We start from the raw sequence: 27,287 nt of genomic DNA on the forward strand, positions 1-27,287 counted from the left end.
CATACCGAGTGAAAACTTGTAAATCTCAGTATGAGCAGCAGCAGATTTTTACATTTAACTTCCTAATTAGGAGTTCTTTCTGCAAATTAAGTCACAAATTAACTAATTTAAACTGACTAAGCATGGAGTTAGAAATTGACACCACCTCAGTGTTGTCATGTCCTTGCAGGAAGGATGAGATTGGGTGGGCTGTCTGAGTTAATTACATTTTAGCTTATGTCAGTTTGGAGAATATCAATGTGTATCTGTATTGCTTTGCACAGTGTCAATCTTATGCCTCACTCAGTCTCTCTGCTACAAAGTATAGCTTTGCAAAAGCTCGTCCTAATAGAGAACTTGAGATAGTGGTCACTCATGTAGAGTTTTGTTTATGTTGTCACTGTTCTTAACACTTCCAATTTTAGTTAGTACTCTAAAAACGCTTGGAAATTCAGGTATATTTAAATAACTGCCAAATGTTTTCCACTCCTTTATATGACTGTTTGTATTGGTAATGGATAGAGTTTCTACTTTATATATTTAATATTTTTATGCACTATTTTCATAGAAGCCACTATTCATTTGTCACTGATTTTTCACTATTAAGATGTTACTGGCTATATTGTGGTTGAATTTTGTATATCAGCCAGAAAAACTAAACTGATCTTTATTAGAGGCCATTTTTTTCAATATAGATAATTGTCCTGTATGAAGCTACTGATTGTATAGTAAGTTTCCAAGGTATAAAAAAGGGACCGCACAGAGTAGCCTGTAAAATTATCATTATTTGCTATTAGATTTTATATTCTTTTTTTGGGTATCTGCTATTGACCAGACGGGTCTTTGTTCTGATTAAGCTGTGCTGTGGGACAAAAAATCAATGATCATACGTTTTCAGGTTTATAGATTGCATTTAATTCAGTGTATTATTTGAAAGGTATTTTGCATTTACATTTTACTGTAAAAACAGAGCCTCAGGATGTCTTTATTTAATCTGTCTTTAACAGATTAGTGTACCAGTGTGTTTTATCTGCACCTGTTTCCCTACCTGAAAAATTCTATTTTGTTTTGAAAGACTGTTTCCCTGTGTTGGAATTTTTGAAAATCTTGCAGAGCCCAAAACCCACAGCTTATTTATTCCTAAAACATAGTATTTATGCAGAAGTATATTTCTATAAAGCGAGCTGATTTAATATACACTAGTATTTGTACACTAAACTTCTAACTAAGTGGCTATTTTTACTTAAGATTACTAAAAGGTTAGTTCAGAATTATCTATGAATAATCTGTAGTTAGTCAGCTATATCCAACCTGTTGGACTAACTTGGTTTGATTTGACCTATTGATATACTGATCAAGGCTAGCAGATCGACCAAGAGTGATGGTAATCTTTTCCTTTGCATTGTCTCAGAATGCTTTCCTTTATAAAAACTCATTAGATGACAGTTTTGGTGTACTAAAATGGTTTTAGATCATGTACTTATCAACCTGGTAAACAGCTGTGTTTGTCTAATGCAACCAGATAATGATCCCTCTGTTTCTAAACTGAGGTAAGTAGATTCCCAGAGCTCTAAATTATTTATTTTAGAATATAGCCTGTAATGCTTTTATATTTTAGCCCTTCTCATTATTAACTTGTATTATGTTAAATTAGTTGTCATAACATTCTTTGTTGCTATATATTCTGCTAGTTTACTACTTTAGTGTTTCTGGTTTTTTTTCTATATTAATCTCTGTATGTTTGATTTTGGACTTTATACATGAAAACCACAAACTATTCAAATATGTGGCATAAAATGCCAAATTCCAAGTATTTTAATAGAGCTTGAAGGTACTACAATGCTATTATTTTTGCATTGCAATTTGTACAGTGAGCTGGGAAACACAGATTTTACAAGGAATTGTGCCCACTAAGGAAACTGAGATAGAGGGAAGTTCATCAAAGATCTTTTAACTTTATGATCATCTAGTCAAATAGGCTCATTCTAGAAAAAAATACTGGTTATGTACTGGCAGAATTTGTATATACAACTTAGAATTTCTCCTCCATCGCAAGAAACAGTAGTTAAGAATAATCCTTCCTGGGTTATATTTACTAGAGGCAATTCAAACTTCTAGAAAATATGGAGAACTGCTGGCTATGAATATTACATCCAAGTGTTATAGGATAATGACAGTACAGAAAGAGGGAAATTAGCCGACCCTTTCTCTGTCATCTAGTAGGAAATTCCTGCTTATGTATAGGCTTCTTTGGTGGAAAATGTGTTGAGTGAAAAAATATATTATGCTTTACTGGATCATATTATTACAGTGCTTGATTTTTTCTTTGAACCATACTGGTAGTATTTTATTCCAATGTTTTGTTTCTAAATCATATTCTCTACCTTTGTCCTAGCAAAGGTTAGGAGCAGCAAAGGGATGCTAGAATGCCAGTTCTCTTTATGGCTTCACTAAATTTTGTTCTCTGAAGTCATTTTTTATAATTAATTTGAAGAATAGATCTATGAAGTTGAATTAGAATATTCTCTTCTTCCATAGCTTTGTTACAAACTATTTTTTTTTTGTTGTGAGCTATTTTATTTCATGTCTATATATCTGTAAATAAAATGTGAAATCATTGTGGGATAAAGCTGTTATCAATAGGTGCACTTCTAAATTATAAATCAAAGCTTTCTGTTAATATTGTTCAAATTTTATTTACACATCTTTTTGCCATGTGAATTTTATTTTGAACACACTCGGAAGAACTGTACAGTGCATGTTGGTCTCTTATTTTTTTGTTTTGTTTGATCTTCACTTTCTCATACCATCGAGTGCCTGGTGACAGTCTTACTACAAGTTTTTCCTCTCTACTTCAAGGATGCCTTTTAGAATTCTTGCCTGACGTGGCTATCCTTGTTGCAGCCAGCCCCTTCGTAGTGTAACTGCTATCTCTTTTATTTTGTAGTCCTTCAGTCTCAGAACTTTTCTCTCAACTTACTTCTGACTCAAAATAGTGAACACTTTTCCATGATTCATACTTACTTGTATATGTTCTTTACTTGCCTCTTCTCCCTGAATTTCTTAAAATACTGTTTCCATATTAAATTCATCTTAGCAATTTTTTTTATGAGTTACACTATGAAAGTTGTTTTATACCAGCTGTATTCTGTTCCTCTTTCTTTAGCATCCTGCAGAGTCCACTTATATCTGTTACAATGTTTAGCAATTCTTTTTTTTTTTTCTTCCATCAGTTAAATTATTTTATTGTTTCAAAGTTCTCCATTGGTGTGTTTTTCCCCTGACTCTTTTAAAATCTATGGCAAGCTGCTTTATCCTTTTACAAGAAATATCCTTGTGTTTCATCAAATATTCCCCATAACATTGTTTTACAAGTGCCATGCATTAAGCTGTTAACATAGATTGTGAGACTTTAAAAACAGTATTATGTCTTATTTGTTGTCAAGCTAATATCTATTTTATAGTATTTTATAAATCTTACTGCAATTCCTGAAATGATATGGGAAATTCAAAAAGTATTAATTCTCTATTAGAAATATGTTTTTTAAAAAACTCCATTAGAAAAGAGAATTTTTAGATTTTATATCTATATGTCTGCAACAGGCAAGCAGCAAGGAACATGTGACCTATGCAATAGTAGTTTACCTCAGGTTATTAAATTTGTTTTTCCATTATGTGCTAAAATTTTCATTTCTGCTTTTGTAATACTAGAAGTAGGCTTAATGCACTGCTACAGTACATGAATTAAAGATACCTTTTTTCTTTGAAGTATAGCAAATTCTGTTTTTTAAGTACTTTAGATCAGCAGGAGGAACTTTCATTGCAACTAATGAGCTTACTGATAGGACAGTTTCTGAAGAGTCATTTAATTAAAACTGTCTCTTCCCTTAAACATAATGGCTTTCTCACTTTTTGGTTATTATTCCAGACAAGAAATTTTGGTAATTTTGTGCACTTTACTAATTCCTCATTTTGTTGCATTCTGAAGATTTATATTCTTTTTATGCAGGCTACATTTTTATTTGATTGACTCTAATTTATACTAACCTTAAAGGTAACTGTGTATAGAGTCTTCCTCTCACATTTTAAGCACAATATGAAGCTGCAGGTTTCCTTTCCTATAAAAGCTATTACTCTGTCATTTTACAAGTAACTTGTCCACTTTCTCATTTTTGAAATTTTACTCATTTTTTGCCTAGATAGTTAATGTGATAATTTCACTGTTTGTTACTATAAACCAAATTGTATTTTCTTTTAATTTCATATGGTAATAAATTACAAGCGTTGCTATTATTAATTTTGTTGCTAGGTGAGAATTATAAGCATTTAGTTAGATCTTGCTCTCTGATCATTGAAGGAAGGAAAAGAAAAATCTTAGGAAATAGCTGGTAAACACATAAGCACTAAATTGGAACAGAGAAGTGAAATAATTTGTTTTATGAATTTTTCTTTTGTGGGGGGGTAGGGGAGAGATGTATAAAAATATATTCCCCCATTGAATTATTTTATTAATTCATATTCTTATGAGCTAATACTTTTGGTACGTTGTCTTTATCAAATAGATGGTTTTGATACTGGAATTCCAAAAGTATATTCATGGGACTTCTGAAGTAATCTTTATCATGATGTTATCAGTATTGCTTTATATTAATCATTGCTTTCGTGGGGCATCTGCTACTTCTCTGTGCCTAATCTCTCTCTCCTACAAAAAGAGACTTAGTCTGAGAGTGAAGTTGAGTTCATATTTATTAAAAAACAATACTCAGTCCCCTGCCAAATGTTTAAAAGCATTAGGATAGCATGAAATAGCAGTATTACATATTGCCGATAGAATATACGTTAAGTCAAGAGGAATGTGTTTTTTTCCTCTTACTAAATTTCTAAAAATTTATGGCAAATTCCATTGTGGTATTAAATAACATACTTTCTATTATGCCTTGCTTAGGATTTTGGGGGTCTTTCTGTTTGTGTATTTTAAATAGCAAGTTCACATGGTGAGTTTTCAGATATTCCTCTTCTATTCTCTCACTCAACAGCAGGAAATTCCTGGAAACTTGTTAGCCTTTTTCTGCTATAACTAAGGCTCACTGTTTGCCTTTTTTTTTTTTTTGTTTTTTTTTTTTTTTTTTTGTTTTCTTCCTTGTAGGCAGTAAAATCCTCATAGTTCGTTCCACTCTAGTCACTTATGGCAATTTTTTCTCTTTTTTATTTGTTTAAAGGATAGATTTGCAGTTTTCATTACGTGTTCAGGCCCTATTAAATGATGAAGTTTAGTTCTATTAAAAATAAACAAAACTTTAGATATAGTGTACTGGTATTGTAATTTATTATTACATTTACTCCAGGAAAACATACTTTACTCAGTCAGTACAAAAATGATTCTGCTATCTTGCAGGATACCCAAGTGTATAAGTTCTTATAGTAGACTTGTACTGTAGAATAGAGGCAGAGTCAGAGATTTACTGGGAAAAATACTTGCAACTAACATGGTAACCAATAATCTTAACTTAAAACTTAATAATCCAGTTTTTGAGGATTTCTTTCTTTCTTTCTTTTTTTTTTAATGCAAGATTTAATTACCAGTTTGTACTTTTGTAGAAACTTAGTTATGTATGGAGTGGTCCTCTGTCTTCGTTGATAGTTTTCAAGAGCAATGTCCTTGAAAAACAACTTGTTCCTAGAAACTGAAAATCAGAAGACTTGCTACCAACTACAGGTCCATGTTTTTCATTACATGTCTATCATCTAAATTTTCTTTTTGGTGGCTTTTCAGGAAGAGAGTAATAAGATTTCCTCAGAATATTGAAAAAGGAATGATATATTTGTTCATTCTCAGATAATTCTAATTTAATTCAACCCTTAGAGAGCTTCACTTATGATATATAATAATATATATGATATATATAATAATGATATATGATATATAATCTTTACTTTTATTAGGGTTTTTTATGTAGGTTTGTGAAATATATTCTAAAGTATCTGTGCAGGTGTTTTCTATGAATGGCAGACAACAATGTAAGAAATGGCTTATGTTGCCACTATTTAATACACAAACTCAAAATCTTAACTTTACAGAAAAAAAAAATAAAAGTATTTTAACTGGAAATCTAGTATTAACACTAGTTCCAAAACATCAGGAATCAACCTGTTTGGTAGCACAGGGTTTATCATCTGAGTGAAATCAGTCCTACTACTGTACTTATGAGCATTTCCTAGTTCTTTGGTTTGTGATCCTGTTGGTTGCATATCAAGGCAGCACTTAAGGGAAGTATCAACTTTATCTCATGTCCCAATTTCTATATGGAAGAAGCCAGTGTAAGTTTACAAGAGCTATTGAGTACTCCTGTAGATTAGTTCGGAGGCATCTAAACAAACTATGGATTTTTCAAGGGTGCTGGTCAATTAAGATAAATAATGTATTTAAAAAGAAATTTGGACTTAAATTTCATTGATTTCATCATAGTCACCCAGTAAAGAATTTGACCTTATACCACATGGAAAACTGGTATCAAAGTTGGAGGAAATGAGGATTAGTGAAATAATCGCATAAACAAGAACGCAGTATGTACTTTTGAAAAGGAACTTACTAGTTTGTCAAACAGTCATAACCATTGTGGTTTCTAAAGGCTAGCTGTTATTTCCTGATTCTTTTGGGGGCATTGGGGAGGTAGAAGTGTTCTAATAGAAGAAGAGATGAGACAAAATTAATAACAGTTGTTGGTGTAGATGAAGATTAGCATATCACAGAGAATCAGAAAGATCACGAGAGTAGATGTGACAGGTAATAAAGAAGAGAAAAATATTTCACTGAAATATATTGCCACAAGTATAAATTAGCATAGAAATTAGATCAATATGCTTGACTATTAGAAGCATAAGGTTTCTGAATAGCCTTCCTGAGAGCTAATTTTCTTGGGTTAAAAAAAAAAAAAAAATCCTGCATGCTTTTAAATTGGAGTTTGGTAGTTAAGAACAACAGTTACATGAATATGGTGCTCAAAACAGCATCTACTAAGTTTTATGACCCAGGAGATAAATTACAGAAGGAATTGAAGATTTGTTTTGATTTGCCTTTCAGACAAGACTCCTATTAACTTTAAAGCAATAGTATTTCTAATGGCCTTAGAATAAGTACTGAAGTGTGGTAGAGTTTTGACAGACAGACTTCCATACGGAAACAGAGTTTTCAGATCTTTTTAAAGATCCCTGTCCTTTTTCTTCCTTTTGGGTTTTTTTTTTTTTTTTTTTTTTTTTTTTGTTTGTTTTCTTTTCCTTCTTATGCGGGTAAAGTTGTCAAGACTGAGAAAACATAGAATGTTTTTAGCAATTAATTTTACAACACCATAGCTCACTAGGCAATAGAGGAATTTATAAAGTAAATATTTGTCTGTGAATGTAGTATTTAGATTGGAAGACTATGTCAAGTTCTAAATTGGTTTGGGAAATTTTTATAGAAGATTGAAAAAGCATGTTAATTGTTTTTGAAATTATTTGAAGAGCATTTGTTTCTTTTTTAATCTTGAAAGTCTTAGGCAAAAAAATATGTGTTTCCCAGAAATTTACTGTTCAAGACAAAAAAAAATACACTAATACTGCATTTAAGATGCAACACCAGAAGCATTGAACATTTGTAATGGGAAATTCCTGGTGGTGAGGCGTGAGGGCAGATTTTTTTGTTTACTGATATTTTTGCACCCCTGTTCATACTCAGAAAAAAGATTCATAAGAATGTTTATCTACTTAACTATTGTTGACTGTGTTCAATTCGATATTAAAATGGTTCAGACAAGAATATGGCAAGTTTGTATACTGATGTGAGATTTGCATCCCAATAGTTTAGGAGCTGTTGATTCTTTCTGAGTGCATTTCACCATACAAAACATTTGTTTTTAAAAGCTTAGAGAGTATATTGAATACTGTTTTTTCCAACTTTTTTGAAAGTAATCTTTTTTGTTTTTATTATTACACTTTTGACTTTGAGTTTTGCACAGTAGTGTTATCTGGCTAGATAGATTTTAAAATATGATTATGAACTGAACTACTTACCTGTAAGTGAAATAACCTGTTTCCTTTATGGTGTACAAAAAAATACACACTTCTTCAAAGCATGAATTACAGAACCAAGTATTAAGGAAGAGTTTGAGTGTTTGCATATTTTAATCAAAAGAGCTCTTCTGTTTCCAGGATGGTAATGAAATTTTTCAGTAGTCTGTGAAAATAGCTTTCTTGCTCTATCATCTTCCACTTTTCCAACATTTAAGCAGCATGGACAATCACTGGTGCAGTCCTTGAGCCTTCAACTGTTTAACAAAGCAGGCAGCTTCAAAGATCCGGGTTCCAGTAATGCTATTCAGTATTTTTAACCTTTTATATATGCTATTTGTGTTTATCTGTTATTGAGAGACTCTATTGGTCTACAGCATTTTAAACATTATTTAGATTAAGACAAATAGCACATTATTGATGCACGACAGAAAAAAGGCTAGATATCTGCTAAAAGAGAAAGATAAAACATCAAATGTATTATGCAGAAACTGATTTCAAGAGGAAGATTAAAATGGCAGAAAAGGCAATGAGATTTTAAAAAACTGAATAAATGGTGATTATGTATAAACTCTTGAAGATGTAGCACTTTCCTTCCCATTAATTTTTTTTTCTCAAGTGTTTGTGCATACATACATACACTTTCTCACATGTGTTCATATATATAGGGATATGCACACACACAGACACACGTGTATATGTATTTCTCAGGGAGTTAGAGATTGCTGTAATGAGAGTGTTTAGAAGACTGATAAATTTGGCCAATTTTAAACTATAAAATAAAACTTTACTAGATAGATATTCGTTAACAACACATTTCATGCTAATGGTTAGTTCTTAATTGTTATTAATCACTATTGCTGCATATTCAAAGCAATTAGTTCATAACAATCATATCTTCAGTTAGCTACGAGTATACAATACCATGAGCGATCCCTGAAGTTATCAGTCTTTTATAGTCTTAGTCCCCAGGTGGATGTGATGAGCCTTGAGAGCGCTTCTTCGAGGGAAGCTGGAATTGATGTGGGTACCTTCTCTCTCTCTCTCTCTCTGTCTCTCTCTCTCTCTCTCTCCTCCAATTTGAGATCTTTTATTAGATCTTTCAGACTCTAGAAAGTTTGTAGTCTTGGACCTTCAACATTGCCCTGTGTCACTACATATTGCGCAATGTTGAGGAGTATTTTTCCATGCTGTAGCAGCTATCTTATCCTATTGCTTAACTGTTTTTTCCTTTTTCCTCCTTGTATAGTTGCTGCTTTTTTTCCAAAAGCACTTATAATTGACTGTCATCAGTTTGTCTATCATTTGGAGGCTTCTGTTTTCAGCTTTTGCCCATATTTCCAAGGCTGGAAATGTGCTCAATGTTAATCTGTACATTATAAGAAAAGACCCATGTTTCCAAGCTCCAATTCACACAGGAAGGTTTCTTGTTGATAACAAGGCCAGGGCTCCTGTACAGTTAGTGTAATGCATGGTTAGTATGAGGTCCAAAATGTATTTCTCATAATAGCAGTAGTATTTTTCCTAGTGAACTTGACATAAAAATGTGTATGTGTCAATTACAAGTTACACTATACTCTTGTACTTACGTTTACATTCAAAATAAAGTTAATTAAATCCTGCTTAGAGTGCCTCTGCTTTCATATGTGCAATTGGTCTCTGCTTTGGATGCAGAAGGGAAAGCTCTTTTAGAGCTAAAGAGACAATGACATTTTCAGAGTTTTGGGAAAAAATTAGAATTTCACCAGCCATAAAGTATGCTGCCTACTACAAAAAAGAAAGAAAAAGAAGGCCAGGAGCTGGCTATGGAAGGCAAGAGAAAAGGTCATCTTGGGAGAAAAAAGGCATAAATATTGGATTTTCAATCCTTTTCTGTAATGCTGAATGAATATATCCAGCTAAATCTTATTCCGCTGTTGCTGGATATTTGAGGCCTATGCTAGTATTTACAGAAGATTTCTAATATTTTGTCTCTGAAATGTTTCTGTTAGTGCTCAAGACCATGCAATGCTGCAATTTTTTTTCTCTCTGAGAGACATAAGCAGAATTTTGAGGCTGTGTTTTGTCATTCAACAAATACAGTTTACTTTGAAATGCTATGTCAATGATATGTTGATATTTTTAGATAATTATTCAGCAGATTTAAGTCTATTGCATCCAGTGTTCATGAAGTTCAAATAACAAAAGCAATAGTACATTGTCAGAATCTTTTTTGATTTTCATTCCTACAAGGTAGTTTTCTACATCAGCAGAGGATATAGGTCAGCTTGTTGCTGTCACACTGTCTCCTGAGAATGTAGGGGCCAGAATAGATACTAAGAAAGCTAAATATCTCTATGGGAGAGGAGGATTTGCTTGGTACAGAGACTGTGACCATCAAACAAAACTGTCATTGAGCTTAGGCAGCATGTAGATAAAGTGAGGATTTTTAAAATATCAGCTGAAGTATCTGTTGCAAAAAGTAGTGGAAAATTTACACCAATATAAGTGAAAAAAAACCACAAGTGGTATTACTTCTCTTTGAAGAATTATTTCTGAAATTGAAGACAAAACAGATATAGTCCCAAAGACAGAAGAAATATTGCCTTAATTTTAAGCAAGAATGATGATCTTGCCTGAGAGAAAGAAGGGGTCAAAATGACACCTTAGAAATTTGTGGAAACAAAAATCAGAGTTCTATATTGTCATACTGTCGATGCTATTTTCCATTTCTGAATTCTGATAAATGAGATACTGAACTAAAATTTTAATAAGTAGGATTTTTAGCAAGTTCACTATGGCATTAATAATGTAATGTGACTAGAGAATGTTTAAGAAACTGAGGGGAAATTAATGATTTGGGCAATTACACATCTCTTGTTGTGACCTCAATGGTTTGAAAGTTTATAGAGGAAAGAATAATCAAACGTGGAGTTTATTAAGAATAACAGAGAGAATCACAGAATGGTTGAGGTGGGATGAGACCTCTGAAGATCACCTAGTCCAACTTCCCTGCTTAAGCAGGATCACCTACAGCAGATCGTCCAGCATTAGATCCAGACAGCTTTTTTGCATCTTCTAAGTTGGAGACTCGACAACCTCTCTGGGCAACCTGTGGCAGAGCTCAGTCACCCTCACAGCAGAAAAGTTTTTCCTCATGTTCAAATGGAACTTCCTGTGTTTCAGTTTGTGCCTGTTGCCTCTCATTTGATCACTGGGTACCACTGAAAAGAGTCTGTCCTCTTGACACCCTCCCTTCAGATACTTACACACGCTGGTATGATCTCCCCGCTAAGTCTTCTCCAGGCTGAATGGTTGCGACTCCCTCAGCCTTTCCTCATAGGGGAGATGCTCCACTCCCTTAATCATTTTAGTAGCTCTCATGAGTTCGTTGGTATTTGACTAATCTGCAAGCTTTGACTATGAATTTCTTTTTTTTTGACATGTGAATCTATGAAAAATGTGAAAGTATAAGACTAGAGGAAAACTATTGTTGTTTTTAGTAAACAGTTTTTTTTTTTTTTTTTTTGATTATGATCTGTACTCACATATTACATTACACTTATTCTTTTTAGAAAGTTGATAATTGCTCCCTTGTCTGGAAATTGGTTATATGGGTTGCACTTGCATTTGCACAGGTTAACACAGATCATTTTGTAGTTGTGGTAACTGTTCTGCTATGAATGGAATTGTAGTTGCTATGCAACGTTTTAATCCAATCTTCTGGGGGCTCTGTCAGTCCTTTGTGAAAGAAATCATAGATGTGCATTCATTGACTTTATCTTATATTTTTTGTCATATAACTTTACTCAGAGGATGAAATCATGGATCTATTACAGATTCTGTTGATATCGTAGGTCCATAAATTTTCTCCATCTATTTTGTAGATGAAGTTATAAGTAGCATTACCTTTATAGGTATATTATGAAGGTAAGAAATAATGAAAAAAAAAACCAAATTCATCATTAGACAAAAATTCAGAACATGTTCTTATCAATGTGTGTTTTAGTCCTATGAAATATGGACCACATGACGTATGGACCAATTGTTAAATATGAAATGTATTTAAATGTTAGGTTTACTTCATAAACAATCAGGGAGAAATAAGTATATCTTTAACTGATTTAATTAATGTAAATCCAATATACAGTACATTCTAGCAGGAATTACCCTCAGCGTACTATTACTGTCCTAATATTTAAATAAACTATTTAAAGTTTAATTGTTCAGCTTCCATGCCTTGTTTCAGATGGTTGAAAGTTAAATATCTCTTCTTCTGATAAAGCAGTCTTGCAGTTTTTCTACATCCTTCTATAAATGCCTGATATTTCCTCTGTACTTTTGTTTTTCCTAAGCCCCTACTTCCCTCTGCCGCATGTGCTCGGTGCCTGCACTTTCCCCTAGACTTCGCAAGTGCTTTGGCTTTGACAAATTTTGTTTTACATTTTACAAGGCATTATGCTTTCAAAATAGTGAACAGGATTTTAGGTTTCAGCTTAGGCCTTTGATAGCCCCATTTTCTTCATGTTTTGAGGTTCTTGCTTTCTTCATTATCCATAGAAAGGCTCAGGTTTTCTGTTTTAACAAAATGAGACTGAGGAAGGCTTTGTAGATGTTGGAGTAACTTCAAGTCTTCGCCTATGGTAGTTAATCAGAAGAGACAGACTGGCATCTATACATCCCAGGTTACTGAAAAAAAAATTGCTAATTGCAGTGCAGAAAAGTTAAAAAAAAAAAAAAGTTTAATATGTCATACTTGAAGAAAAAAATGCAGACATTCAAGCTGCATACATAGAATAAGGCAACCGTATAAGTGAGGAGAATTGAGCATTGTAGAGTGACCCATTTGTCTTGTTACTGTAATTCATTTAATAAGATTTTTATTTCAGAAATAAAATGGTATGCTGATTTGGGTAATGTTATAACTCATGTACTTTAAAAACAATGTGTTATGTTTAAGGTTCTAACAGAATGCATGTACTATATTTCAGTCTCAGCAGAAAACCTGGAGAAGAGCCTGAAACACATGGAAAGGCAACTCCAGCAGCTTGAGAAGGATTTACAGACTTTTCCAGTTCCTGAAGATAAGCACGATAAGTTTGTGACAAAAATGTCTATATCCTTTGGAGTATTTGTAAAAGAGAAGTAATTTAAGTACATTGATTTAGACTTTTAATTTATTTGCATAATTTTTACCTAGTCTGTAGCATTTATTTTTGAAAAATACAATTATTTGCAAAATGAGTTTCATAGCTTTTGAAAGCATGCTTCTAATCTTATTTTTACCAGAATTTCTTTTCTCACTCTTTATTCCAAACTCTGCAGTTAACTGCCTGTGTCTGTCCAAAGAAAGCCTTGTGGTATGAAGATATTTAGTTAAAGTAAAGAGAAGCATTCTCTAGCTCGTACAGTTGGCACTGAGGATATCCTGGAAGTAGAATATCAGCAGATAGAAGGAGATAGGTTGAAATTTGCTAAGCAGTAATAGCTGGCTTTTTATAAAAAGACTACTTTGCCACGTACAAAGTCAGGAGAACTTAGTTATTCAGTCCTCTTGATTAATCAAATACTATTAAATAAAAGACAGCATGGGACCTGTAACACACTGAGGGATATATTGGCTCTTGTCATTGCTGCTTTCGGGGCAATTCCCTCTTCAGTAGACTAGCTGCAACCAAATTGCAGCTCACTTGGTTTGAGGCCCTCTGGACTTCCTGTGGTGTCCTTATAACGCTTCAATGTCGTTACTGATTTTTGTAAGGCTGGATGTTTTGTTGTTGAGGTTTTTCTTTTCTTTTTCTTTCTTTTTTTTTTCCCATTGGTATGGTTTTTTTTATTTGTTTATTTTTTCCCCAGCTTGAAGTATTTTCGAGAGAGATGTTGCAGCCCACAAGAATGGTGTTTCTAATGTATGATATGTAAGTTATATCCCTGAAAAAGCAAGTAGAGTAGGGGAGAATTAGGAGAACAGGTTCTGAAGACAAGCGGTAAACTACAGTTAGAAAGTTAGAGGAAAATAAACGCATGATAGTGTTCTCAGAAATACTGCCAGGACTAGACAAAGAGGCAAAATCAGTGTGTGGTTAAGGAATAATGTGTGGAACAGGAAGTTAGAAATGGAGGCATTTATTAAGAAATTAAATCTATGAAAAAAAGGGCAGACCCCTCTTAATCTGAAATAATCATGATGCTGGCACTTGGCACACCCTATAAACTTTATATTTTTAAGCTGAGGACAGAGGTTTGAAGTAATATGTAACTTAGTATACAAATTTATTTGGAGATGTGATCCATGATTGATAGTTCCTTGCCTTTGGGGAAAAAAATACTAAAGAAGTTGACAAAATTCCGTTGGGAATGAGTGAAGAATAGCTTAAAGAAATTAATTTCACTTAAGGAGAGCACAAAAAAGTGAGTTGAGGAATGCAAATATTGGACATCTAAAATCCAAAAGTAATTAATTGGGATGCCTCATTTCACTTTTGTATCATTAACATAATGGGCGTTTCTGACGCTTGATAGCAGGAAGTTAGTGGGATACTGTGATACAGGATTATAAATTGCATTTGAGACAGAATAAGTTACAGTAGTAGAGCAATAATGTAGCAAGTTAAAATACAACAAAAGTCGAGTAGGGTTAATAGGTAGACCTGTTCAATAAATACCATGACTTTTTTTATGGGTTTAAATTTTATTCCCATGTAAGAAAAGTATTATGGCAATTTCCTGATCACTTAACAAGGACAGTGATCATCGTAAGAAATGCAGAAGAAGTTCAATGCATCTTTCTTTTAAAGCATCTCAGAAGCAGGAATTATGCCAGAGATGAAGGCCTGATAAATGGCCAAGGTTAACAAAGAAAATAAAGCCATAATGGAAAAGCTAAATGAGTTCTTTACATGAGTTTTCACTAGGGAGAAACTTTCATTGATCCCTCTGTGGAATTTTCCTGTCTGAAGGAAATATCTGAGGAGCAATCTTAAATGATAGATTCAGTAGAAGTTTTAAAAGAAAACAAAATAAACAGCAACAAATCCCCAGGAGTAAGGCAGTGGTCACAGAAGACTCCAAATGATTTGAAAGTGAACTCACCTATGAAACTGTTGGGCTGTATAAACATAAGTGAACTAAGTTGGCTCTAGACACCATGGAAAGGAAGCACATCAGTCTTTTAAAAGTGCTGTAAAAAAGAAGTGAGGATTGCAGTGCAATAAGTCTGACTTCTGTACTAAGAAAATTAGGGAGACTAAATAGAACTAATGTGTATATACGGGAGATATGATACTGGGGAGAGCCAGTATATGTTTTGTATAAGGAAACCGTGCCTCACAAATCTCTTACAACATGCAGATCAATGGCAGAGTGTACTTGAATTTCCAGATTACTTGCAACAAGATGTATTGAAATCTCTTAGGTGAAAAGTAGAATGATTATTTTTTCTGGATTAATATCTAATAGAAACAATTTTCTTAAGTTATATCATAAGGTAGATATTGAATGATTAGGTGACAAAAAGGCAGGTAAATTTCTGTAATTATGGAATAATACATAAAAATACTTGTAATTTTTTTATGCTGTGGAGGAGGAGAGATGGGAACATACTAATTGTTTCTTAAAACCAGAGTTCACCCCCATGTTAGCAAGTTAAAACATACTAATGGAAATGCTTTATTTCACAGCAGGTGCTTAAACTGTATCGTTTACTTTTACTGGATTTTGTAGAGGTTAAAAATAATAAATGAAGTTCATAAAGGGCTTGGTTAACTAAAGGTGGTACTTCTAGAGCTATTAAACACAGCAGTCCAGGGGCAACTTTAACTTAGAAAATCACTAACCTGCAGAGTGGTAGAAGCTAGATACTATATCAGTTGAGTTACTGTGCTGTACTTATCCTGTTTATTTCCTGTTTTGCCTGATCATTGGGTTTTGACCTCTGTCAGAAGCAGGTGAGATGAATATTTGGTATTACTCAAAATAAATCACTACAGGTAAAAACAACGACACCATATATTTCATTATATTAGACTACTCAAACACAAAATTTTGAACAGTAAATATTATGACCAGAAATAGTTAGCCCTCACCTATTACCTCCCGCAGTAGACAGGCAGTAATTTACAGAACAGTGAAGTTGCATATGGTTTGTAGTAATGTCTGTGAACACACTAATTAAAGAAGCTCTCCTTTAGAAAAACAGGAGCTTCAGTAAATTACAAAGCCAAAAAGGTTTGATGTAAAGGTTAGATAATCCTGCACAGCATGATGAAGCCTGGACCTGTCTTTACTTTTATTCCTATGACAAGGAAAGCTGAATGATGCTGATGTCTTGAAAGGCATGGAGCTCATAAAAAGAAACCAGCAGGAAATCTGAAAAAGGAAGGATGGTGCTTTGTTGGAAATAATTTTTCATCCTGAGTACAATTAGGCTCCATGGATAAGCAGACTATTACATCCTGTCGCTAAATATCACAACCCAGAGGCCCCTAATGAACTGATTAGCATTCTTGTTTCTTTAGGAAGTCAGATATGTGCACAGTTGGTGCACTCTTTTATTGACAAAGTCTGTAATTATGAATATTTCTCCTATATATTAGATTGTGCTAGTTTGTCAGTCATCTTATGTATACTAACTGAAAAGAAATTATAGTCATTATTACAATTCTTTTGTTTGTTTTAATTAGGAGAGTCAAAGAATACTGATATTGATTTAGAGTATTAAATCAATTCAGTGAGATGTTCAATATTAAACAAAATGCTCTTAAGTTCAAAATAGAAATATAGTGGATTTATGAAGAATATTGAAATTGCATATTAACAGCTTCATTAAGTAATTAAGTGAACATCCTTTCTATCAACGTAGCTCACATTTTGTAATGTTCTGAGTAGCAAGAGAACCAATCTCTTGAACAAGTTTAAGTTCACTACTGAATGTCATATTGATGGCGATTTTCACAGAAGCTTATGAAACTAATACCTGAGAGACAAGGAGTTGGTCGCTGCCTTTCAGCTAAGACGGAGTCCTTCCTTTTTGATCAATTCTCTATTCCACCTGTAGTTTAAACGAACTTGTTGAATTTGTTAAAACAAAGCAAAACTGAACAAAAGCTCACAGAACTTACCCCAGTCAGAGCTAGACTCAAATGAGGTAGAAAAAAAAACCCCTTTCAACTGCAAAAGCAAGACTTAACACTGCCTATAAAGTGTTGGTTACCTAATCAGCCACATAGCGTGAACTTCTTTCTGTGGAATGTAAACAAAGTGAAGCATGTAAGATCTCCTGTTGTCCTAGGGTTTGGAAGATTATAGGACATGAGCTGGTTAGGTGAAAAGGGATTTTACATTGGTCTTTAGGAGAGAATCAAGATGTTGGCTGTGTGGACAGGTAGTGAGATCAGGCTTCAGCAAACAGTATGAATTGAAGTGTATGATTCCTTTTTCTAAGTCTTTATTTTCTAGTCTGAACTTCAGACAAATATTTTATAGCACTAGTTTTTATCACAACATATAGGATATACATACTGGATGCAGAAACTATGGGTGATACATGCCGATTTGTTTTTAGTATCATAGTGTAGAGAGGATGAGTCAAGGAAAATATATTTTTTGACAAATACGTTTCAGAAGGTTCTAATTTTAAAATCTAAACATTTGTGTATTTTTCTTGAACTATTACATGCAGATGAGGAATTACTGTTGAACCTTGCTACATATGTTACATATGATGAAGTATCTAAGACATTTTTTTTTTAGTAAAGTACAATTGCTTCCCAAAAACTTGATGCAGGAAATCCTCACTTGAGCCCTGCAAAAAATTCCGCCCTTCGGCATTAGTAAAAAATCATCTACTGAAATTTTGGGTTGAAGTGATGTCACTGTGTTTTTGCATAGGTCTTTGAAAGGTTTGCTATGCTTTTAGCAAGACTTGCTGGCTAATGTCTTGACAGTCTCTCAGATAATTCTGTTTTGAAGATTCTGTTCAAATATATGTAGCACCGAGGCACCTGTTAATTTTCTGTTCTTAAGCAGAATCATATTCCTTTTTTGGATTGTCTACACTTAATGCATTGGTTAGTTTGTGAATAATTCAAATGCAGTGTATATTAGTACTTTTGAGAGAATATTTTTGGTATAGATTAACATCAGTCTATATCTACTGTTCGGTAATATCTGTTTTTATTTGTCGTGATACCTGGCACTATACTACTATTTTATTTAGCATAGTACATTAAAATCTGTATAACTGTCAAGTGAGTCACTACAAAAAGATCTGTCATAAATATGCAAGACCAAATACAGGAGTATGAAAGTTTGCCACAGATAATACTCATCTTATTCCTTCATTGCTTCCTTATTCCATTAATGAGCAAAATGGTGATCTGTAGTCCCATAAGTCCAAAAAGGCAGTTCATGAAGTGAAGCTACTTAAGGAAAAGTTAACAAGTAACTCACTTCTTGATTCCCTTTTCCTCCCACCTGTGTTGCAACTCAGCTGTACTTCTGTCTTCATTCATCTAAAGCCAATAGATTGCATGACTGATGATGCATTTATATCAACCTGTTAATAATAATTACATTTAGGGTAGCCATACTTGGTTAAATTCCCTGTTGTCTCCAGATTAGCTATTGCTGGGTAACAAAAGCCATATTTATAGAAAAAAAGAAACGGGACGTATTAAAATTGCCTAAACTGAAGCACAGACTCAGTAGAATACCAAGAGCTTGGGGCATCCCATAATACAGCAGAAGGAAAAAAAATCAGAATTGATAGTGTCTGTCATTGAAATATTGGCTAGTAGCAAGTCTTTCCAGAATGCCATATTTTGGATATAAAAGTATGTATCACATTCCAGGGCAGTCAGTTTAAACGGTGAAAATGAAGCAGTTTGTAGGGACTCCTTTAGAACAGCTCTAACTATAGTTATATCCTGTAGGATATCTTAGAAATCCACTCACCTGCACAGAGGCTTGGGAATTTTTTAGTATGTACTCTGGCATATCTTTCTCTTATGATATGAATTATACATTTTATTAATCATTTTAACACTTTTTTCCTGAGATTTCTTCTTCTCCTCTCCCTTCCCCTGAAAATTGAAGACAGTAGACTGTTACTGGAATGTTTGATATGTGGTATTAATTCATACTGACAATAAAACAAAACAAGTTGGTTTTCCTTTGCCCTTCTTCTACTATGCAGAAATAAACAAGCTCAAACTTGGGAAGAAATTGTTTATTTCTCCCTAAATTCTGCTAATGATCACAGAATCACAAATAAATACCCTAAAAGGAAGGTTCTAAAATAAACAGTAGGTTAAAAAAAAAAAAAAAAAAAAAAAAAAAATTTGTTCTAACCTGACCTGACTTTAATTAATTTTACTTCTTTCCCTAATTGTAGTGTTTTTTGGTTTGGGGTTTTTTAACTGCTGACTTACATGTTTCAATAGTCCTAAGTAGTATTTGTGTCATGTCCTTATTTTTCGTCATCTTGTTTTGGGGCTTTTTTCCTTAAGACTTGGACAGTTGTTATATATTAGTCTCATCCACCTTCCCCCCACCAATAACTTTTTAACATCCTTAATAATTTTAAGTAAACGTAGTGGAAGCAGAGAGCTTGGAAAGATAATTAGTTTCCTATAAGCTTTGTGTGACTTGGGAGCTAAGCAGAGGTCCAAATCAATATGGAAGAAAAAGTGTGACTGCAACATCAATTCTCTTGAAGCTCTTGCTAACTAGGCAGCACAGGCAGGCTGAAGCTGCTCACAAGCTGCATCTTGTCTAGTCAATAGAAACCCATCAAAAGAAGCTCGTGTTGGGTAGGGACGAAGGAACCTTGCCAGCGCAGAAAAAATCTGAAATTATGTGACTGAAGGTTGAAGGAGATTCAACGTGCAAACCATCGTGACTTAAAAAAAGGGTGCATATAAAAAAGAATGAAAGCTAAAAGCAGTCACTGAGCACTAGGTTGTTATTGTCTGTATTTAGAACAGCATGGCAAACAAAAATTCTTTTTATCTAGATTTTAGTTCACTGGATGGAAAATGCTGTGCTTTATAATATAAAATGACTATAGTCTTTATATATATTATATGTAGTAGACAAATATAGTACATTCTGTTTTGTAATAGTTGGGGTGGGAAGTTGAGAAGTGAGAGAAAAGGTAAAGTTGACATTTCTTTTCTTTCTTGTACAGTCTTACCCGCAGCATGAAAATAATAGAACACAAATATTTGTTTAGCTGCCATTCCACTAAAATAAACACTTTATGAAGTAGTTCTACATAAGGAAATAACTGCATGTGGTATTTCTTCTTTGTGCTTCTTCTTTGACAAACTATATTATCACGCATGTTGAATAAACATAGTTTCTTGATTTTTATTTCATCTATGTGTTGCAGTATTTTGGTGCTTTTTCTAAATTGTCTGTCTCTTGTAGAAGCAGTTCTGTTGTTTTCACCTCCAACTTAATTAAATTGTATTGACATTGCAAATTGCCTTAAAAAGCATAAATACCTGATACAGGCATCATGAATAGAAATGAATGCTTTGCTGCTGGTCTTGCTACAACATTTACAAAAGCTGTTAAGATGAGGCTTTTGTCTTGCATGATTTTGATTCTTAATTCTGTTTTGAAATATTTTGTTTTTATTGTAAATTAAGTAGGAGCTACATTTTTTCTTGAAATGTTGAAGTATTCAGGTTAGTAAATTGTTTCTATATCTCAATTCCATTCTCAATTTTATGTAAATGCCATTTGTCTTTTAGTGATATTAGGTAATATTTCTAAATCTAATTTTAACATGAGCATATTTTAAAAATATGTCTTGATGCTATATTTTACTGTTACTTATATATTTTTGTTATGGATATTCAGTTAAATCAAAATGACACATTTTATCTTAAAATATATATGTGTATGTTTAAAATATATGTATCTATACATACCTATACATATTTAAAAATATTCCATTAGCCTATAAAAGTGGCTGAAAAGTCTTGATTTATTCAGACTGCTAATGTACGCACTAAATGCTATGAGGCATATACAATATGCAAAGAATTATCTTCATACTTTATCTGATAAAAATGAAAAATGTATAGGAAATACAAATTAATGTTAAAAATTGTGGTTTGGGCTGGATTTACTAAGTGTTGTTACAGCCTTAACAGCAATATACAGCTTTGTTGTTCGTGCCAGAGAAGATTTTCAGAAACTTTCCCGGATGCATGAGAACATGGAAAAGTTGTATCAGAACGTGATGGGATATTATGCTATTGATCTGAAGAAAGTTTCGGTGGAGGAGTTTCTAACTGACTTGAACAACTTCAGGACGATGTTCATGGTAAAATGTTTCTATTTAATGCTTAACATTGTTATTTCTTATAAATTATTTATATAATGATTCAGTTATTGAACAGACTAAAAATAATTTCCCCTTTCTTAATGACATTTGATATTCCAATAACCAATCTGATAGCCTTCTAGGACAGAATGACTGGCTGGGTGGATGAGGGGAGAGCAGTGGATGTTGTGTACCTTGACTTCAGCAAGACTTTTGACACTGTCTCCCATAACATCCTCCTAGAGAAGCTCAGGAAGGGTTGGTTAGACAAGTGGACAGTGAGGTGGACTAAGAACTGGCTGAAAGGCAGAGCTCAGAGGGTCGTCATCAGTGGTGTGGAGTCTAGTTGGAGGCCTGTGGCTAGTAGTGCCCCCCAGGGCTCAGTCCTGGGTCCCATCCTGTTCAACTCCTTCATCAATGACCTGGATGAGGGGAAAGAGTGCCTCCTCAGCAAGTTTGCTGATGCTACCAAGCTGGGAGGAGTGGCTGACACACGTGAGGGCTGTGCTGCCATTCAGAGAGACCTGGACAGACTGGAGAGTTGGGCGGAGAGGAACCTCCTGAGGTTCAGCAAGGGCAAGTGCAGGGTCCTGCACCTAGGGAGAAATAACCCCAGGCACCAGTACAAGCTGGGGGCTGACCTTCTGCAGAGCAGCTCTGCAGAGAAGGACCTGGGAGTGCAGGTGGATGACAGGTTGACCATGAGCCAGTAATGTGCCCTTGTGGCCAAGAAGGCCAATGGTCTCCTGGGGTGCATTGGGCAGAGTGTTGCCAGCAGGTGGAGGGAGGTGATGCTGCCCCTCTCCTCAGCCCTGGGGAGGCCTTATTTCGAGTACTGTGTCCAGTTCTGGGCTCCCCAGGACAGCAGAGACATGGAGCTATTGGAGACAGCCCAGCATAGGACTATGAAGATGATCAGAGGGCTGGAGCACCTGCCCTATGAGGAAAGGCTGCGAGAGCTGGGCCTGTTCAGCCTGGGATAGAGAAGCCTGAGGGGGGATCTTATCAATGTGTACAAGTACCTGAAGGGAGGATGTCAAGGGGACGGAGACAAACTCTTTTCAGTTGTCCCATGTGACAGGACAAGAGGCAATGGGCAGAAATTGAAGCACAGGCAGTTCCGCCTGAGCGTGAGGGGGAATTTCTTCCCTGTGAGAGTGACAGAGCACTGGCACAGGTTGCCCAGAGAGGTTGTGGAGTCTTCTTCTCTGGAGATCTTCAAGGCCCGCCTGGATGCAACCCTGTCTAACATGCTCTAGCTGACCCTGCCCAGCAGGGAGTTTGGACTAGATGATCTCCAGAAGTGCCTTCCAACCTTACTGATTCTATGATTCATATCAGGAATTTTACTTTTCATGTCCTAAATTCTTTCAGGTAGGGATAGTGGGATTTGAAATATTTGTAGATTTTCTTTCTGGAAGAATTGGAAACTTTAAATAACAAGTGTAATTTAAAACTGAGCCTCCTATATATATGTATAACCTAAAGGGGGGAAATGTAAATTAACAATAAATAAATATTCTGTTTTTTTCTGTTTAAAAGATGCTTGTTGTTTACTTAACAATTTTATTACTATCATTTTGTATTTATAATGTACGCTCTTCCCATAAGAAATCAAGTCCCAAGATTTTATTTTGTTTAATTTTTTATTTGCCTGTAAAAAGTGTCAGTGATCAGTGTCAAGCTGTAAGAAGGCTCTCTACTGGAAACCTCAAGCTCCTTACCATTGCTTAAAATATAACCTAAAGCTCAGTCTGTTTCCAAGAACATTAACTTTTGTGAGAGTAGGTTGTCTAGGATTTTATCTTGTATGCACTTAATAGCTTACTTTCTCTTTTTGCCTTTTTAAAGGATTATCTGGATTTTTTTATTTAAAGTTGGTTTTTTTGTGATGTTTTCATTATATTTGAAAAATAGACATTAGGCTGATCCAGATTTTTGTTAGTTACCTAGTTGTGTCCAAAGGTTTAGAGGGTGTAAATAGGGAAAATGCTTATTTTGTACACATTTAAAAATGTCTTTAAAATTCTTGTGTCTATCTGCTTTGAAAAAAGAAATTAAGATTTGACCCATATTAGGAAAAGTTGTTAGAACTTGTAAAGCCTCTGCTATTTCAGAGTTTATCAGCTGAAAACCTGAGAAGGCACCGTCATCAATCAGAATAAATTGCATGGCAAGTTAAAATACGTCAAATTTTTCAAACAGAGGCATTGATTATGTTTTCCTAATTTGCTTAGTGCCTAAGTTGAAACTCAGTGATCTGATTTGCAAAAATGCTAAATAGCCACATGAATTTACTTTGTGAAGTTTAAACCACCTCTCCCATTGAAGTGGTGTAAGACAGCATTTCTAAATATTCAGGTTCATCTCAACTTGCAGACACAAAGTAGTGGTTGCATATTTCTCTTGTATATCTGCAAAGCTAGCACTGATACTAACTCCAACTTCAAAGAAGTGTTATAAAGATAGATTAACTAGTGCTTTGAAACAGATATTATTGATGAGCATGATGGAAGAAAACTTGAATAAAACTAATAATTCTGTCTTACAGAGCACAATTTGAAGGCTATACGAAAAGGGTATATAGATAATGCATGAAACTACATATCATTCAGTGACACTAAAGCAAAATACAGAGTAGTTGCTCAGTTTTCAATCTTTTTGGAAATGATTTCTGAGGTGCCTAGCTTGAGACAGCTGAAGTCTGACTTTCAGAATTGTTTAGCTTTGGTGTTGATAACTAACAGAAAATGAAGGTATCCAACATCCTAGAATTCTTGGCTCAAAAACTGCTCAGATTCACTGCTGAAAAATCATTGAATTTTTTAAAAATCCAAAACTGAAAGACTACTTAGGTCAGCAGGTATGGGAGGGTGAAGCTCAATTGTCACTGGTGTCAAAGAAAACTGGTAATTTCTGTAGTAGATGTGGTCAGACCATATCTTAATTTTGGGGGTCTTTTAAGCATTAGCATTAAGGTAAGTAGTTTTTGAAATGCAAACAGAATGGGAGACAATATGCGTGTTTATTTCAGTCATTTGTGATGATTCTTGTTGTAAATATTTTGCAGAGGATTAGATATCTAGGTTTTGTGTTGAAAACATAAAGAACATGTAGGATAGAATTTGGCAGCAGAATTTAGACCAGTAAATGTTGGTGTCCGCATGTGAGCTTTAATGTCTAAACTCCAGTTCTAGTTAAGGGAGACGTGTATTCAGTACAATTAGTGGAGTCTGGAGAGTTGTTAACTCATGGTAAGTAGTCACTTTAATTTAGTTAGTGGAATAGCTAGATTTCAAAGGAGACTTATCAACACAAGTGCTTAGTATTGTGGAGTAGTGTTTCAAATGGCATCCAAGACATCAGCCTAAAATTTTAAAGTATGACACAAGGGCTACAGAAGACCTGTGTCCTGCTGCAGACAGGCTGAAGGCCAGATGTGATACTCCAAAACATCGGACTATGGAAACCCCTTGTTCTGATCGGAACTAGGTTGCTCTGTAGCAGAAATGAGGCTTGCAGAATTAGAAGAAGAGCAACCAAGTAAGGGCATGAATCTGTAGTACAGTTAGAATGTACAAGTATGAGAGGATATGCTAACATTTGTTTCCTAGTTCTTAGAGCATTTGTCTTTTATATTATGCAAGACTTGAACAAAAGTCAGAAATAATCCTGTGAAGCACAGCAGAGAACCCAATATTGCCTTCATCCTGCAAACTATAACCCTTGTGATGATATGCAGAAGGTGTCTACTTCTGTAATTTTTCATAAAGTTACCTTTCCACTGTGGAAGTAAAGTTCTGCTATTAATAAAGATTCCTTTCATTTCTGTGTTATTTTTCGTGATTGAAAGTTTATTATTCATCAGTTATCAAAGAGAAAGGTACTCCCTCTCAAAACTTACAGGAATTTACTTAGTCCGCATTGAGATGATGCTATAAACAGTGCCTGTGCAAATATTGTTGAAGTGCACCTTCATCTATGCTTTGTATTACTATTCAGTACCTTGTTACATTTTCTCTGAGTTTTTTTCTGCCCAAAAAAACTACATGAGGCATTGATTACCCTTACAAATAAGCAGCCTCTGCCTCAGACCTTATGAAGATGTTAGACATTTTGTAGGAAAGAATGCTTTGATCTGTTGTGAATGATGAGATTTTCCATATAACTGCATTTTGAAAATGGGAGCTTTCTGCAATGAAGAATAATGGGCTAAATTGTTTTTTATTCTAAACATTTTATTTAAAATAAAATAATATTAAAAGTCCTTCCTATACCACACTCATTTAACAGACACCAAAATTTGAGGAAAATTTGAAGAGAAGGAAGAAAAATTAAAGCTTTTTATAGAAACAGAGCAAGCTGGGAGAATGAGTATATAAATAAATGCTTTAGGCAAGGAGAGATACTATAGCGAAATTGGCATGTATATTCCAGCTACATTTTTTTTTCACTTAATACAAGCCACAGTCAAGCACTGAATTCACCAGTTATAGGAAACTGAAAGGTAATCCTAAAATAGCTTTGTTAAAAATTTAATTTGACACAATTAGGTGTCTTGCTTGATTTCCATATATGCAAAATATTGATTTTAAAAACTCTGAAATTCTCAGATAAGTCTGTTTGGGCTTCATTGGCAGCTTTGGAGTACTTATCTATAATTCAAAGTAAACAACATTATATGGGTATTAGCCAGAAGACAAGAATTTATAAACTCATTGAATTAGTAAGTTTGTGGTTAAGAATAAGAAAAATGCACAGCTAAAACACCCAAGCAGCCTTGCTTTTTTGGTGTACTGGCAGCATGAGAAAGAATAAATGTTGAAACTATTCTAAACCTCTAAGTAGTAACATATATTTGTGGTTCTGTTAAATCAGGTAATAAGATATTTTGATTTCTTCCTACCTTAATGTGTACTCTTAAGCTGTATCTTTTGCTGAGATACATATCTCCATTTGGAGACTAATTAATATGCTTCTAATATATTTATTCTGAATTCGCTTACTCTTCTGAATAAAATGTCTTAAATATGGAATGTAAAATTTGGCTTGATAAATTAAGGCTGGTTAGAAGATGTGATTTTTCTTTAAAACCTTTTTTTATTTTTAAGGTTCAGAATACCTCTTGATAAGACTTTAATTTTAATAGAACTCTTTTTTCCATAGCAAGCTGTAAAGGAGAACATGAGAAGAAGGGAAGCAGAAGAAAAACAGAGGCGTGCTAGAATAGCTAAGGAGAAAGCAGAAAAAGAAAAACTAGAGAGGCAACAAAAGAAAAAACGCTTGTTAGAGATGAAAACAGGTAAGTAATATAGAAAACAGCCCATTTTATCTGGCATTTTACTAGAAATAAAAATTCAGCTGTTATTTTTTCATTCTCTCCATGCATTTTTGAAAAAGGACGGAATAAATGATTTTCACCAATTAAAGTTTACGGCAGAGAGTTTCTTAAATTTGTTTTTGTTTACAAGTTTTTCTCTGGTTTATTTGGTTTCATCAAGCTATTTTAGTAACTGTAATGTTGATTAGTACTTTTCCATTAGAATCTATTGAACCTTGTGTGACCAAGTATTATCTGTTGCACTGAGAATCTGTTATGTTACCTGAGAACAAAGACACTTTCCATATCACAAAGACATTTTATTCATTTCTTTTAACTAAGACTACCTATTCATTTTTGTTCTTTTTATGACAATAAGCTCTTCCTGAAGTAGTATGGATTCCTCTTTGAGTATGTCAGTTGTTATTTCAATAGATTTCTATTGAAACACCTTAAAAAATGCATGGTTGGGGTTTCTTTTAAATGTATTCATTTATGCTGTGTTGTCTTTTGTACCAGAAAAGACCAGACACTGTGAGTTCTCTCTTACTAAAGATGATATCTGATCCTCCATACTGTTAGGTTTTTATCTCTTCTGGAATTCTTCAGAATGGTATATGACTTACA

The 27,287-nt window shown here is 34.1% G+C and overlaps 1 protein-coding gene across 1 annotated transcript in view; it reads left to right on the plus strand.

Moving 5' to 3' along the window:
• Positions 1 to 27,287, plus strand: part of DIAPH3 (diaphanous related formin 3) — a 229,113-nt gene that overhangs the window by 132,655 nt on the left and 69,171 nt on the right. The window contains exons 24-26 of the mRNA XM_062576182.1: positions 12,996 to 13,120; positions 21,176 to 21,340; positions 26,507 to 26,642. Of these exons, the coding sequence (XP_062432166.1) occupies positions 12,996 to 13,120; positions 21,176 to 21,340; positions 26,507 to 26,642 (426 nt within the window). The remainder of the gene's footprint in view (positions 1 to 12,995; positions 13,121 to 21,175; positions 21,341 to 26,506; positions 26,643 to 27,287) is intronic.

Source organism: Rhea pennata, chromosome 1 (genome assembly GCF_028389875.1).
Source record: "Rhea pennata isolate bPtePen1 chromosome 1, bPtePen1.pri, whole genome shotgun sequence".
NCBI lineage: Eukaryota > Metazoa > Chordata > Aves > Rheiformes > Rheidae > Rhea > Rhea pennata.